Source organism: Tachypleus tridentatus, chromosome 7 (genome assembly GCF_004210375.1).
Source record: "Tachypleus tridentatus isolate NWPU-2018 chromosome 7, ASM421037v1, whole genome shotgun sequence".
NCBI classification, from domain to species: Eukaryota; Metazoa; Arthropoda; class Merostomata; order Xiphosura; family Limulidae; genus Tachypleus; species Tachypleus tridentatus.
The window spans coordinates 47,156,078-47,173,355 of NC_134831.1; the positions used below are offsets into that span (position 1 = coordinate 47,156,078).

Consider the following 17,278-nt stretch of genomic DNA (forward strand, 5'->3'; position numbering starts at 1 on the left):
CAACTGCTTGCCAGTGTCAGGCCATGTACAGGAAGAAGGAAAAGCACCCGACCCTCCCAGGTTTTCAACGACCATATACCGACGCTGAGAGACGAAGACATGTCCATAATACTCTGACCCTGATGTGATATTCAAAGTCATATTCACCTGAAAAACTACCATCTACCCTGGAGAAGGGGTAATAATTTAAACTTGACCTTCCTGATCTATAAAACCTAAACCGTAATCAAGAGAACAGCAGCAGTAACAAACAGCATAGTTACTCCAGCCTTTTTGAACTTGTTGTCTACCATTTTAGTAACCAGAGTTTTTGGTAGGAACGTCATTTCGCAAAAGGATTGCAGAGATTTTTTGTTGTCATTTGAATTTAAGCAACAAGTAGCATAATGGATATCAATACGCTATTTTTAGCATTATAAGTTCGCAGACTTATGGCTGACAAAGTGAAAGCACTTAAAGACCCCCAATTCAGTTGGAGACTTTATGGCTTTATTTACGTATATGTGTCAATCTTGCATGACTAGAAATGTTCAACAACAATTGGTATTTGTTCCACGACTTTAAGGATAGCACCCCTGTAGGCAACCCGAAATGACATCCCTGGTTAAGGCCTCGTAGTTCTGTTGATTGGTATCTTTCTTCCATTTTTTCAGAAGAACAAACAAGGAACTAAGCTTAGATACTAGCAGTTGCCCATGAAGTATGTTTAAAGACTTACAGATTCGGCTGACTTACAGTTAATGTTGATTCAACGAGTCATTACATTAAACTCGACTGTAACAATAATGCACTACAAATAGTACGTATAAAACACACCATATACATTTTGTTAAAACACTGGATGCTTGACAGCAAAGTAACTATTTTATGTACATACCCATAATTAAAATGTCCCAGAGCCTCCAGACGTTTGTAAAAATCGCGATTTAATTTCTACTTAAAACTTTTTAAAATCTGAAATGTAAGGCCAATTTCTAATACTCATAATTTTTGTCAGCCATTCTCATTTGCAAGTCAACAATGAAAAATATTTAATGAGTCTTTTTTCTTATATCGAGAACGTCCATGTATTCTTTGTTGATTTATGTGTTAGAATATTAAAATGACTTTACTTACTATATAGTTTTATCAAACACTGTTCACTATTAACAAAGAAAAGGGGTGGAAAGTTTGAAAGTCAATTCAATAAATAGATCTAGCCAAAGGCCTGTGATATATTTTTATAGATCCTTTAAGTCTAACTTCATCCTTTTAGTTATACATTACAGATGGTCCACACTCCATTCACATACAAGAATACAAACATAAATTAAACTTACTTCATTTTTTTTAGCAAGCATGTACGTCATTTAAAAAATCATATGATTTATTAAAAGTAAATTATATATCAACTAGACGTCCTTTGCTGGGTTTGTTTTGAATTTCGAGCAAACCTGCATGTGAAGGATCTGAACTACCTGTCCCAAATTTAGCAATGAAAGACTTGTGGAAGCTTGTCCCTACTAAATCTAGGTTAAAGTAGTTATTCTCATTAAAAGACGAGTTATATCTGTTACTATTACAATGGAATCTCTTTCTAGAAGATGGGTTATGCATAATTTACAACAATTTTATGTCTTAGAATACTTCTTAAACTTTATGATAATACAAGTGTTTTATCATTAAAATTATCTCAGAAAAATTATCTTGTTTATTATTATTTTTCGAATAGCTAACATTATCCAGTTTATCAATCATATCTGAATTTGCCGTAATGATATATTATCATGCCGTAATTTTGTAACATTTACTTGCGTGGCGCTTTTGGTGTATTGCTATATAAAAGACGCACACCTAATGATTCTTGGCACGCGATGTATTATGGGCGTTCTTTCTTGAGGGTTTTTGCGGTTTTATATATATATAAAAAAAAAAGTCAAGTTTTCGTTAGAAAAAGTTTTTGAAGTTTAGGTTGATTTGAGTTTTAAGACCATTTGAGACAGATTGCTGTATCGACTCTAAAGAATTTATGAACCTAGACATTAATCGTCGATTTTTGTAAGTTTAAGAATTATTCTCGACTTTTTGTAACATTGTGTAAGATATGTTACTTTTGAAAGCATCGACAAGTTTTAGTGCAGACGACATTTTGGCAGTGAAATGTTTTGTAGCCGAACATTAGCGTAACTTGGATTTTTTTTAAATTTACTAACTGGAAGTGAATTTCGACATACTACAGTTTGAAGTGACTGCCATTAATTTGAAGAAATCGTTTCTATGTACAATTACCTAAAATGTTATTTTTTTGTATTAAATCTTTAGTTAATTATTGTATACAATTAATATATGTTTGTGATTTTTTCATCTGTAAAAGTACAAAATTTGCAGAGTTGTCTTATTTTGTCTGTTTTTTAGTTATTATACAGTACAGTAATATGGATCGTAAAAAAACAACCTTTATTCAGTTAAACATTCAGCTTATGGATGATTTAGGAAATTAGATAAACTTCTTCAGTATATACTAATACGTAAACGTTTTATTTTATATCGTCAATTGAAGGCCTACGATTCTCATATATATCCATTTGCAATCCAAACACAAAACGAAACGTAAGATTGCCATATAAATTGCCAGTTCTGCCAAATTAATAACACAAAAAACTCAAAACATTTTAATGATGACAAAATGTTCGATAGACAAATACAATTTTAAACTGATATTTAATTTTAAAATATTGAACAAATATGATTAAAATGCTTATTACTGTTATATAACAAAGTATTAATTACTGATAATTTTATTAATTTGTCTCGGTCTTACGTTGAATGTTATCTGATAAATTCAAACAGGCATTTCGTCCGGCAGAAGAAATGTAAAGAAATATTCAATGAACGAATACAATAACTCACACTTTCTTGATTTTCTCAGAGAATAATGAGGAAAAAACGAGAGATTAAAAGGTAATTCCATACATATGGATAGGGTTTTAGGGTGCTCGAATCCTCGTCAAACGAAATGTGCTTGCCATTTCAGCTGTAGGTGTGTTGTATGTGATGGCCAATCCCACTATTCGTTGAAAAAAGGGTAAAGTAAACGTTGGCAGTGAATGTTGATGACTAGCTGCCTTCCCTCTAGTTTTACACTGTTAAATTAGGGGCGGCTAGCACAGATAGCCCTCATATAGCTATGCGCAAAATTAAAAAAACAAACAATCGATACAAATATATACGTACATACAGAGTCTTAAGCTATGTATTCAATGTTTTAATTTAGATGTAAGCTAGAGAGCACATAGGGTTAAGATTCAACAAATAATACCAAAATCTAAATATCATCAATACAGATATATTTAAACAATTAATTCATTTGAGTAGAAGTGCATTAGAATTCACAGAAGTTATATACTGGGTAATCGCGTATATTCAATGTTTGTAGTATGTGAAGTTAATCGTTCGACTAACACATAAATTCCGCTGAAATGAAAACGTTATTTGTGAAATCACGCCTACAACTGTGTACACGTAATGTTCTCTGTAGCAAACGGCATGGAAGAAATAAAACTAATTTATGATTAGCTTTGTATTAAGTTTGTCAAATAATCTCAAAGAACTCGCCTAATGATATTAGTGCAATATAAATGTGTGTGTGTATTAATGTTTGGGAAAATCAAACCTCATACAGAGGTTTTCGACGTTAAAGAGAATTAAAACATTTTTGCAGAATACCATGGTGAATGACAGGCTATCCACCTTAACAATGATATCGATTTAAAATCAAATATTCACGGAAATGAAGGGCTTTTCACAGAAAAAGTAAAGAATGCCTTTGCTACCTCATAAAGTCGTCGCATAGATTTCATTTTCAAGTAATATTGTATGAATCCATGAATATCAGCAAATAAATATTGATGATGTACACGAGGTAAGCCAAATATGTAATTTTCTCTAAGCGATATAGAAGAACCTGAAGTCCCCTAATATATTCTGCCATTAGTTGACACTGTTCCAAGGTCTTATTTTTATTCTTATCAAAAATGTAAACACATGATGGTCGGTAAAATCTTCATACGAAATCTAATAACTAAGCAAGATATGGATCTTATTTCACTGAATTACTTATTTTCTATGTTAACATAAATATATAAGATAAAAAATTTGGATAAAAATACCTGATGCTATTAAACTTATATCAAAATATTTTTATTATATTTATATTAACCCACAATTCAGTTGAGACAATATATTATGGCTTCATTTGCGTATGTGTATTAATCTTATCTGACTAGAAATGTCCAACAAAAACTGCTATTTGATCCCCAAGTTTGGGAGTTGATGCCTTTATAAAACAACACGAAATAGCAGTGGGCGTCAAGACAGTGGCATTGTGATATTTACTGCAGTAACATGGACTATGACTGCAACTTTATTTTTTATACTTAACTGTGAACTTGGTATATTATAAATATAGCCTAAAGTCACAAAAAGGCGTAAAACGAAGGGGACAACGAGCAGCCCTGACGAAATACCTGTAAGATGGGAAAGGAAGACGCCAGATACCCGTTAATCAAGAGCCTACTCGAAGCAGTCGCGTACAAGACTTGCACGTACTGGACAAAAACTGGAGGAAGGCCACACCTCCCCAGAATGAACTACAGAAAGCCATGGTGAACTCGATCAAAAGCCTTGTTCTGATCGAGGGATACAAAGACAGCAGGGATATCCCGATCCATGATGTAGTGGAACAGGTCTCTGAGAAGCACAGATTTCATTGGATACTTCTGCACGCCACATGTCTGAGCGCTGTGAACCAAGGAAGGCATAACCTCACCCAAACGGGCACACAGGACCTTAGAAGTAATCTTTGCATCCACGTTCAGGAGAGAAATGGGTCGCCAAGAGGAAAGATCTTCAGACTGGCTGGTATCCTTACAGATAAGTTTAATTAGCCCATCCAGCACCCTGGTGGCAGAGACCCCTCAGCCAGACAGTTGTTAAAAAGTTGGACGAAGGAGGGTCCGACGACGTGCCACACGTGGCTGTAAAATTCCACCGGCAGCCCATCCAGCCCAGGACACTTACCAAGCGGCATGGACCGAATGGCCAACCAACTTTCACCCAAGGAGACTGGTTTCACCAGCTGGTCATGAAAGGAAAGATTGAGGGAGGGCAAAAACCGAGTAATGTTGTCCCACAACCCCTTGTCTATGGGCAAAGCCGAAAACAAACAGCGATGTCCAGAATGTCAGATGTCGATTGACCATTCTCCAACACCAGACTGGAGATGTCTGGTTTTAGCCATCTCCCATACCTTGCACAACAGAACTCTGGTGGCAGTTCTGGGATCGAGCAACTTGATCAGACTAGAGATGCTTTCCACACAGAACAGTTTGGAATAATCCAAATTGATGTCCCGATGGAGTGTCTCAGTGTTCGAGAAAACCCAGCAAACCGTCAGTCTGGCACAAAGCAAGGCAGCCAAGGTATCCTGATTGCCCTGCAAGGCCAGGCAGCGGGACCACAAAAGCCACATGCCAGACACACGAAAACATTGCAAAACTGCACGGATATTACACAACACACGACCACGATTCACTGATAAAGCTGAATACGATACAGCACATGGTTAAAAACAACACAAACACTTGGAATGAACTGCTCTCGAACAAGGGCAAGCAAATCGGCTCCAACCACATCCTCAGCAAGGAGGGAGACGTTGAGCCTCCACACACCGAGGCCCTGAAAAATGGGGACAAAATCCCAGAAAGTGGTGAGAAGTGCCCAATGGTCAGACACATGAAACGAGACATCCCCAACATGTCCTTAACAAAGCGTCATGGCACCATTCATACGGAGCCAACCGAAGAGTCACCCACTTAATGTTCATTCCGGCCTGCTCCACGGGCACACGTTGGTCTCTGAATTGAAAATCTCCTTCGTCCAACAGAGTCCAGGCATATGTGGCCGACGCCATTGTCGCCACATATCGCTCATTTCCAAAATGTTCGAGACATTCCACCTGGCAACCCCCACGGCAACATTTAAGGCATCAATGACCACCTAGGGTAGCCATACAGAACTACACAACATGTACACAGACACAAGAAAACACTGCAAAACTGCACGGATATCACACAACACACGACCACGATTCACTGATAAAGCCGAATATGATACACCACATGGTTAAAAACAACACAAACACCTGGAACAGGCACGGCGAACGACTGTACCAAAAAACACGAAACCACTCGGAGATTACCCAGGCGGAATGCAGCTCAAGAACAATAAGATGGCATCTACGAGAGAAAAGCTTTAAAAACCGTAAACGTCTTCAAAGGCCACACCTCCTTCCACACCACGAAACAGCTCGGTTAAACTTTGCTGAGAAGCATTAAACATGGGACATAGCAAAGTGGACGAAGGTTTTGTTCTCTGATGAGAAAAATTTTAACCTGGATGGTCCAGATGGCTTCCAACGTTACTGGCATTATAAGGATATTCCATCGGAGACATTTTCTACATAATACAGTGGAGGAGGTTCCATCATGATCTGGGGTGCTTTCAAATTCCATAGGACAATGGAGCTTCAGGTTATACAGGCGTTTCAAATAGCAGCTGGCTACAATGGCATGTTGGAGAGAGCATCCTTATTGACTGAAGGCCTTAGCTTGTGTGGAAATGACTGGATCTTTCAGCAGGACAATGCTGCAAACCTGTTTGGGGGTGGATGGCAAGGGAAGTCTATAGAAATGAACATCAATTCCAAACAGTGCATGATCTTCGTGAAGCCATCTTCACCACTTGGAATAACATTCCAGCCAGACTTCTGCAAATGTATATCTCAACCGTGCCAAAGTGAGTGTTTGCAGTTATTCGCAATGACGACTGTGCAACTCACTACTGAGACCTCTTGTTCGGCATTTCCTACCCTGTTTAGGACTTCTTTTTGGTATGGTCTTAAACTTTTGACCAGCTAGTATTTAGGCTAATTTCATGGTGTTCACATTTTCCCTATTAAATGCTAAAAAGTTTTTCATTTTCCCTTTTCTTATTTTCATCTTACGAAGCTCTACTCTAATAAGTGGTTGAGTCTAACAACGCAAAATGCATATTTTTTCTTCATGTTCATTGGGCTTAAGATTTTAGCCAGCAGTGTATATTTGTAATGAGAACTTTAAAATTATAAACTGTTGTGTTTAGTTTTTCAGATAAAAAGAACAGTAGAATTGGTATGTTACCACTGCTAAAGAATATTTGAGATAACATTGTTTTGTATTATATATAAAAGCCATAAAAGATAGAAAACTAAAGTGTTTTGTGTCCCACATATAAATCAGTATTTGTTAGTACTTTGAGATATAGTGTCACAGCGGGATGTCTGAAAGTGTTATAACATGAAAAACCATGTTTCGATATTCATGGTGGGCGTAGCACAGAGATCACCTATTGTGGAGCCTTGTCCTTAAAAAAATTTTGTTTTTGCTTTCAAATAATATCTGATCAACCATTCAAAACAACCAACCATAAGAAAACAACAGACTCAGACAGAAACTACCACCTTGCAAGACAAGCTAACACATATATCTGTACCATAAAGGAAGAAAACAACTCAAACCCTCCTACCATCAGACAGTCAAGACCAACCACTTTCCACCTACAATAAACCTAAAACACACTATCCATCTACATGAGCTACAACCTTTTCAGCCCTACAAGCCAGACCCAATTGCTGCCCCCTTCTCATCAAACTCACTTAACAGTTTATTCACAGACATCTCCACTGATTTTTCCACCCAACCATACGACCTAACAAATGAACACTCATATTTTGCCCACCAACCAGTGACACAAAAAATTCAACTCCAATGAGATTCCCTATCAACACGAATAAACCACTGACAAACATCTCCAGACTAAAAAAAATACCGATTGCGCTAAGTATTCAACAGCATCGCCTATCACTCTCCTTCTATAATACTTCTTCATATCAACCTGGCATTGGTAATGGATTGGAGCTTTACCAGTGAAAGTGGGTTTTCTCGGGATACTCCCATTTCTCGACCTTTCCTTAACATTTGCAGATGATGTTTCTTCCATCAAAAGTATCAGGTCGTCCCTTAAGTAATGTCCAATTTTAGGTTCAGAAAAAAAGAGAAAGTATTTCAAATGCTTTTAATATTATTTAATCAATAATGTGTGTTCCATTATTATTAATTCTTCCTGCTAACAATTCACAAGCTTCTGAATGCCATTTCTATAAAATTCTTGGAGTCTGGAGGAAAATAATGTAGAGAGGGTGGTTTTGACATATTTAAGTGTTCCAAGTTCTTTTCCATCAAAATAGTTTCGCAAATTTCGAAATAAATGATAATCAGAGAGGGCAAGGTCTGGAGAATAAGGAGGATGTGGAAGTTTTTCCCAGTCTAGCTCTTCAATCTTTGCAGATATAATCCTTGCTGTATGGGGCCTTGCATTATCCTGGTGTGCCACAACAACTTTACGATTGATCGAAGCAGGCCTCTTTTCTTTCAGTTAAATATTCAAGCACTCTAACCGTTGGCAATATAAATTTGATGCAATCATGACACTGAGTGGCAGCAACTCAAAATTGATCCCACCAACAATATCCCATGAAACGTTTAACAAGACTTTCCTAGGGTGGAAGTCCATTTTGGACTGTGCTTAGCATTTTTATAATATATCCATTTTTCATCTCCAGTCACTAACCTGTCCCAAAAAGTTGAGTTACATTCACAAAATGCAGAGAAGTGCAAATGTCAACTCTTGCTCTAAGTTTGGCTTCTGTGAAATCATAGGGGACCCACTTTCCAAGTTTTGACACTTTTTCAAGCTGTTGCAAATGACAATGAACTGTTGAACTAGCTTTTGTACTAGATCTTCAACTATTACAGCACAATCTTCATCAAGTGCAGCGAGCAGCGAGTCATCATTAAACTCAACAGGATGACCTGAACATGGCACATCACATAAGCTGTAGTCACCTGGTCTGAACTTCTGAAACCATTTTCGACATTTTCTTTTATTTAGAGACTCCGCGCCATAAACACCTTGAATATGGCATGTGTTATAAAAAACTATCGCATATAGAGGGCAGCACAAAATAGGAAAAGCTGATCTTGTAAAAGGTGTTTGAGAATAATAGGAAGTGTTTTACAATATTTTCTACATTTAACAATGTGGGGAAATATTAATGGAAGAGTAAAAAAAATTATTTAAACAGTATGTGCTTTTTTACATAGGAAAGTCACATTGGTATATATTTTGTATTCACTGAGGGGGATCGAACTTTTGATTTTAGCATTACAAATTCAAAAACTTACATCTATTTCATCAGGAGTCGTTTAATTAGAAACACCATAAGAAATATCCAGCCATGTTTTCTTGTGATATCAATCTTGTTACCAAATTTATAACATTTGCTTTACCTCTCACACTTTTGCAGCACAAATGGCATATTTTATAATGAATTACGTTTCAAGGTGATTTGAATAACTTCAAGGTGGTTGATAACAGTGGCGGCGCCAAGGGGAACTTGAGCCTCCCAAAAATGAGCCAAGCCCCCCTCAGCTCTCCAATATTGTTAGTTACATATATTCATAAAATATGAAAAACACAATCGTCGTTGTTGCTTAACAATTAATATAAAAGAGACATAGATCTGTATAACTCAACGTCTTCATCAAGATGGAAATATGTGTCATGCGTCCCATGGCAACGTACTGAATGCACTGAAACTCATGCGCTGTATTGCCACTCCCTGTGTAATGCCATTCTGTCTTGAGCTTTGACGAAGTTTGGACAACCACGTTGATTTCAAGTTACGATAGATCATCAAGGATTTTATTTGATAAACCAAAAGTTTCACAGGTATTTGCCCATTAATTTCATTTATCTTTTATTGAAAAGTAAAACATAGTATGCATGTATCAGTGTATGGTATATAGGTCAAAACTATAAAGTATTTAGCCGGTGTTGTGTCCTCTGTGAGATCATTTTGCACTGTGTATCAGCCATCCAAAATTGTACTGATGATTGTGGCATACACTTAAAATTGTGACTTATAATCCAGTTAATGTTATACTTATGATTAGATAATAACCTTACATGTTGACTGACCAAATAATATTTCTAAACAATTTTAGAATGAATTTTGAAATTGTCATTGGGCTATTTAGAAATGCCTAATTTAATATAATATAGTAGTTACATTATTGTAACAGGTGCTTGTCACACTTATGATAATAAGAACACTATCACAGTCACAGTTTAGCCTATATGAATAAAGTGAACTTATGAAAAAAACCAGCCTTTCTGTGAAGGTCAACTGCAATTTAGACATTTTGTTTTGGTGCTACTATGGCCTTTCAATATCCAGGCCGCGGGTTTGCTTTGTTCGAGCGCGCGATACCCGCCTCGAACGCCTTAAGCGTATGATCACCGAGCCGCTGACCATGGTCTACGCTCTACTTACGGCTAACGATCGGCTCAGCCCGATCGAGATCCAGATGCCAGCCGCACGCCACACACCCCGCTCACTCCCATTAGCTGTCCACAGTTTTACAACATGCCCTATCAAAGCTGTGTTTGTGTTCCCTAATTAGCCCTGTAATTTTACATTATCACTACCCTATAATTAAGTACTTGTGCCATATGGTTAAAGATAAACACTTTCTCTAACAGTATGTCGCGAATATGTTCTGGATTTTTATGTGCTATTAATATAATTTGGTGATTTCAATGCCGCATGTGTTTTTCTCAGTGTATTTGTACTTACCTGTTACCATTATGTCTGAACTAGCATACCGTACACCACTATTAACAGTACACGCTCACACGATCGTTAAGAAACTAAGGAATTTAAACCAACGAATTATTAATAGAAGAAATGACATTTATTTTATTCAACAATGTAGAAAAGAACAACTAACCCCTAATTTTGTAAAGGTAAAACTTTCAAAAAATTTTAATACATACACAAACATTATCCAAAATTTACAGAAAAAACTACTGAAAGCCATGTTGAACACAAAATACAAAGAACTACATGACTTACAAAAACAAAAAATGAATCTAGACCATCAACTGGCATGTTGCATTAAACCAGAGATTTACGGACTTATACAACGAAACATAAACCAAATCAATACCAAAAACGACAGAGACAAAAAGATCTGCCACAACAAAAAAATAAAAAAACTAAGATGCAAACAACAGAAAAGACACCAAAACGACAAACCGTTGACTAACCTCATAATTAACAGATCCGACCGTCAATTAAACACAGACGAGAAACAACTACTTAACAAAGGACTCAACTTTGCTATAGCACCTAGGTACATTCCAACCATAGAAATCAAAACATGTTTAGAAGACCTAGCCAGGAGACTTGTGATACTTTCTACAGAGAACAAAAACAAGGAAACAACCAAAAACAACCAACAGAAAGAAGACAACTTAGATAATTTTATTGACATCCAACAGCCAAACTTCCCAGGTAAAATTACAAATTTATATTTTCCAGAAACACCTAAAAACAACATCTTAAACGATTTTTCAAAGATTTTCTCACAAAACCATCAACATAATTTCACAAAACAGAAAACTGAAAACAACCTTACAAAAGAGACATTAATTGCATTAAAACCTAAAACAAGACAAAACATAAAAATTCTAAAAGCAGATAAAGGTAACGCTCTAGTCATAATGAACACGAATGAATACATCCAAAAATGAATAACATCCTATCAGACACGAACAAATTTAAACCAATACACACAAATCCAACAAAGACACACGAGACGCAACTGAACAAATTACTACTACAAATGAAAAAAGCCAACACAATTTCACAAACACTTTATTCCTACCTACGTAAAACCGACTCACGCACACCGCAAATATACGGCATCCCCAAACCTCATAAACCAGATTGTCCATTACGACCAATAATGTCCACATATGAATCGTTTAATTACAACCTTGGTAAATACATAGCATGGGCATTCTCCAAATATGTAACATCAGCCAGCTCATTTATCAAAGACTCTTTTAATTTCAAGTCTAATCTAAATCAACTTAATCATAAAGCCTTAATGGCCAGTTTCGATGTTATATCCCTCTTTACAAAAGTTCCAACCACTGAAGCCTGCAAGATAGCCTTAGAACTCTATATCCGAGACCCTAACCCAACTATAGAAATTCCCAGTAACCAGTTAGCAACCCTCATAGAATTCACCACGATAAAGACAAACTTCATGTTCAACAACCAAAACTATATACAAACAAATGGCCTAAGCATGGGCAACCCAGTATCACCAGTTCTAGCCAATATTTTTATGACACAAGTTGAAACACAAGCAATTAACACAGCATTACATCCACCACTATACTGGTACAGATATGTAGATGACACGGTTGCGGGATTCAAATCTACAGAACACATACTTAATTTTTTCAATCACATTAACTCTATACATCCCAACATCAACTTCACATGTGAACAGGAGGAAAACAATCAAATATCATTTCTTAACCTCAAAATTACAAGAACTGATACACAATTTCAAACAGAAATCCACCGAAAAATCACCCATACTGGACTATACATTCCTTGGGACTCAGCACATGAAACAAAACAAAACTCAACATACTAAGAAACCAAATAAACACAGCCATAAAACTATGCTCACCAGATAAAATTAACGATGAATTAGACAAAATAAAACAATACTTCACCAACATCAATAAGTTTCCTCCACAAACCGTAAAAAACATTATACGCACACATCTAGACAGAAAGCAAAATCAACCAACTAAAGTAAATACAGCTCACGAATCAAAAAACCACGAAACCATATACTGCTGTATACCATATATTCCTGACATCAGCAAACAAATAACCAACATTTGGCAAAATTAGTAACAAAATATGACATTCAATTAATACCAAATTTATTCAAAACCCGGCACAAAACTGAGGTCTATACTATGTAAAACTACACTGACAAACACCACACCAACATTATTTATAAAATACAATGTGATAACTGCCACGACTTCTATATTGGAGAAACAAGTAGAAAAATAGAAACCAGATTCAAAGAACCTAAAAAGTCACCTTCACACGTTTTCGAACACTGCAAGTCAAATAAACACAACATAACCATAGAAAACACTCAAATACTAAATAAAGAAACAAACATAAACAAACGCAAAATTAAAGAAGCCTTACTTATACAACAACTTAAACACAAAATAAACCAATATAAAGGAACGCCTTTATACCTATATTAATAAAATAAAATTATATATTCAAACATCTAATACCGCCCTCTACATTTCGACACACAATTACACAACCCCTTTCAAACATGTGGTCAGCTTCCGGTCAGTTACCTCTTTCTTTGTGAACCTGACGATGACCGAAGAAGGTCGAAACGTTGTTCGCTCTTCTATGTAAAAGTGTTTTCTCAGCCCAAACGAGCCGTTTTTGCATATAATTTCTCAACAAGTGTGTTTCTCGTCATCACTGAGTTGTTCGTTGTGTTGAACTATGTTTAGTTGTTATTTGTTCCTTGTTAATGAAATGACCCCATAGTATGTATGTTATATCTTTTTCCTTAGATTTCAATGTTTAAAATGAATATCTTTTGTAAGTCCTAATGCTAATATAAGGAGAGAAATTCCCATTCTTTTCATATAAACTAACACAACTTGGAAGTGAGAAGTGGTACCAGCAGTCAGCTGGCTCGGGTGGTCACTTTGACGTTCACATGCTCTGTATAAAAGTGAGTTATGTTTGTTTATGCATCTCTCGCTCTCTCAGGTACTCGGCCTCACACTGGAACACACACTCAGTTTGGATTAATAAAAGGAAATCAAAATCAGCGACTAGTTTTCAAACAAGGACACCAACACACAAGACAAGAGTCAACACGCATCACCCACCAAAACATAAACTGGTCATATTACACATAGGGTTGATTATGCAACACTACCTGCTACCCAAGAAGAGGCAGCAAGTAGATGGTCCTACAAACACATGTGGTGCAAGTGAGGACAGTGGTGATCGTGATGGTGAGAATGCAGACACGACTATTGCAGGACCCCAGCCGCAAGAGGGTATCACTCACACCTAGGGTGAAAAACTACCACCAGGACCCAAGGACCTGAGCCAGCTTCCAGATAGTGGTCCTACCTGTCCAGACTTGAAAAGATACCCGGCCACAGAATACAGCAGCCAGTCAAGGTCATTCAAAAAGAATTGGCGTGATCAGCACTCGTGGTTGAAGTACTCTATGACCCAAGATGCTGCATTCTGCTTTGCATGTCGTCTTTTCAGTCGCACACACTTTAGTAAAGCTGAGAGGTCCTTCACCCATGAAGGAGATCACATCACTGAAGTCCCATGATAACTCTGCAGGATACAAGTTTGCCATGCATGTTTGGACAGAGTTTAAATTGCAGAAAACAAAGGGTGCTAGGATCCAACATGCTTTCAATACAAACCATGCTAAAACTGTGGAGGAAAACCGACATGACATAAGAGCCGTAATAGATGCACTGCTCTACACAGTCTGCCAGAAGGAAGCCCAGAGAGGTCACAGGGAAGGTAGTCAGTCAGATAACAAGGGCAATTTCCTGGAACTTCTTGACATGATTTCCAGGTATGATGAAATCGTGAAGAAGAAGCTGAGTGGTCCTGGTAATGCCAAGTACATGCACCATGATATCCAAAACGAACTGCTTGATATCATAGCTGGAATGATCAGGAAGGATATCAGTAAAGAGGTCATGGAAGCTGAGCATTTTGCTCTAATGGTGGATGAAACAAAGGATGTGAACAAACAAGAACAGCTGTCCATTGTGGTAAGGTACCTCCACCAACAGAGCCTTCACGAGGAGTTCTTGGACTTCACAGCTGCTGAGGGTCTGGATGCAGATTTATTGTTTAAGAAAATCATGGAGACTCTGGCTAAATGTGGTATTGACCATAATGCCTGCTTTGGCCAGTGCTATGATTGAGCTGCAGTCATGTCAGGGCACATCAGTGGTGTACAGGAGAGGTTCAGGAGAGATGCCTCAGGCTGTGTATGTCCACTGTTATGCACACAGGTTCAAATTTGTGCTAGTTGATTGTGTGCACAAGGTCCAGGCTGCAACAGAGTTCTTTGTGACAATTCAGAAGCTGTACAAATTTTTTTTCTACATCGGTTGTACATGAAGAATTTCTGAAGGTACAGAAGGAGCTTGAACCCGTGAACCAGCACATAGAGTTGAAGCGACTGTCAGACACAAGATGGGCCTGCCAACATGCTGCTTGTCTGGCTGGGAAACGAACCCTTCCTGCCATTGTGACAACCCTAAAGTGTCTTGTGGATGGGGACAATGTCCACAGAGCCAGTGAATCAAAGGGCCTGTGCATCCTCCTACATCAGCAGTTCGTAACCAGTCTAGTGGCCATGGAAAAACTACTGCTGATGACAAAACAGCTATCAGACTACCTCCAGTCACCTAACCTGCAGCTGGCCTCTGCAGAGGACCTAGTACAATCTGTCATCTCTGATCTCTCAGAAATGGAACTGAAGCAGCATGGAAAGACTTGAAAGAGTCTGCTGAAAATATATATAAGAATGTGGGAATATGCACTGAGGCGGTGCATCAAGGTGGACAATGATCTGACACCTGGACGAATTCATAATCACACCTAGTACTGGCCAAAGAGATGAACCAACACTAGATGCCAGGAGACATACCTTCTATGCCATCATAGAGAGGATGCTCAACGAGCTGAATAGAAGATTTTCCTCTGATGCCTGCAGTCTTCTGATGGGTGCAACTGCATTGAACCCCAAACATTTCACATTTCTGGACAAGCAAGCACTCTAATCTTGGTTTTCTTTATTATTATGTATTACCTTGGGTGGAATTTAGGTGAGTTTCCTCTTTTACATATAAGCATATTTTCATAAACAGATTATTTCTAATTTGTAATAATGAATTATTAATCAGAGTATAAGCTTCCAATGAAAACTGCATTGAAAACGCAGTTCAAAATAGCACATCTTTCTGAAATGTACTTTGGTATTTACATTATTATAATTTACCATCTATACTTCATATTGATGGTATTTTGGGAAGCCCCTCCACAGTTTACCTCAGCTCCCCCAACGAAAATATCCTGGCGCCACCACTGGTTGATAACTTTAGTGGTATAATTAAGAGCATTCTATGCAGGGTTTTGTTTATTTTTCACAGTCTTATGATTATATAGTTCAAAAGCTACTCTTTGTTTACTTCACTGGTGTCAGAGCATTGGATTAACAGGTACTCTCTAAATATATCATTGAGTTGGAATTATTACTTCATAGTTACAAAATTAATTACTGCATTTCTTTACCAGTGTACAAAAACCAGTGAAAAGGAAGGAATAAATAATGGTTCACCTCTTGGAAATGATGGAAAGGATATCAGAAACAAAAACAATTCGTTGATCAAGTCAAATATGACAAATAAAGAAATTATAGAAAAGTTAAGAACTGTTGATTCTGTGGAAGATCCCAATAAAAAGTATACCAAGGTAAAAAAATTGGTCATGGGTAAGTTTAAAATAATATATACCGCAGCTGCTTTTTCTCGTTTAAACTTAAAAATAAATATGGTCAATTGAATAAGATAAGTGCACTTTTTGAATTGGGCAGAAGTCTAGGTCCAGAGTATGAACACGTAAAATTTTGTGAAAGGTTGTAAAAGAATGATATTATAATTTAAATTTGTACTCAGTAGTAAAGCATTAGAAATAAAACTTCGTTATTGGAACATAGTATTAATTTGAAATTAATTAGTAGGTATTATTTTACTTTTACTGTATCACTTGACCAGTCAGTTACTTGTTTTTAAACTATATGCTGACATTTTTTTTTTTAATTCTCTTTGTAGGTTCACTAGTTGTTGTTTTTTTCATACATCTTTTTAGTTGATTGAATATATGACATAAAGCTGATCATTTTCTAAATTTTGCATAACAAATTATTTCTTTCTTCTTCAGATTCTTTTATACGAGGGCACAAAGTTCTGTATCATTATCCTGTTAAAATTCGAAGCAAGGGTTTATTAAATGTCATATACTGGTTAAATATGATACCTTGTCCATAATATTTTCAACTTTGTCAGTATTTCACTTCCTTCTTCTGTATAAGGATAAATAAAAATACTAGGGATGTAAACATGTTAGTATGCATGAGATGCGTATTACCCCCAAACTGAAATCTACCAGTTG

General features: G+C 36.9%; 1 protein-coding gene across 1 annotated transcript; it reads left to right on the forward strand.

Annotated features, from left to right (window-relative positions):
• Positions 1-13,985: 13,985 nt before the first annotated feature.
• On the forward strand, positions 13,986-15,605 carry LOC143257672 (uncharacterized). Its single transcript, XM_076516712.1, has 3 exons — positions 13,986-14,121; positions 14,342-14,929; positions 15,226-15,605. Exons 1-3 carry the CDS (start codon positions 13,986-13,988, stop codon positions 15,603-15,605), a joined length of 1,104 nt encoding a protein of 367 aa, XP_076372827.1.
• The last annotated feature ends 1,673 nt before the right edge of the window (positions 15,606-17,278 follow it).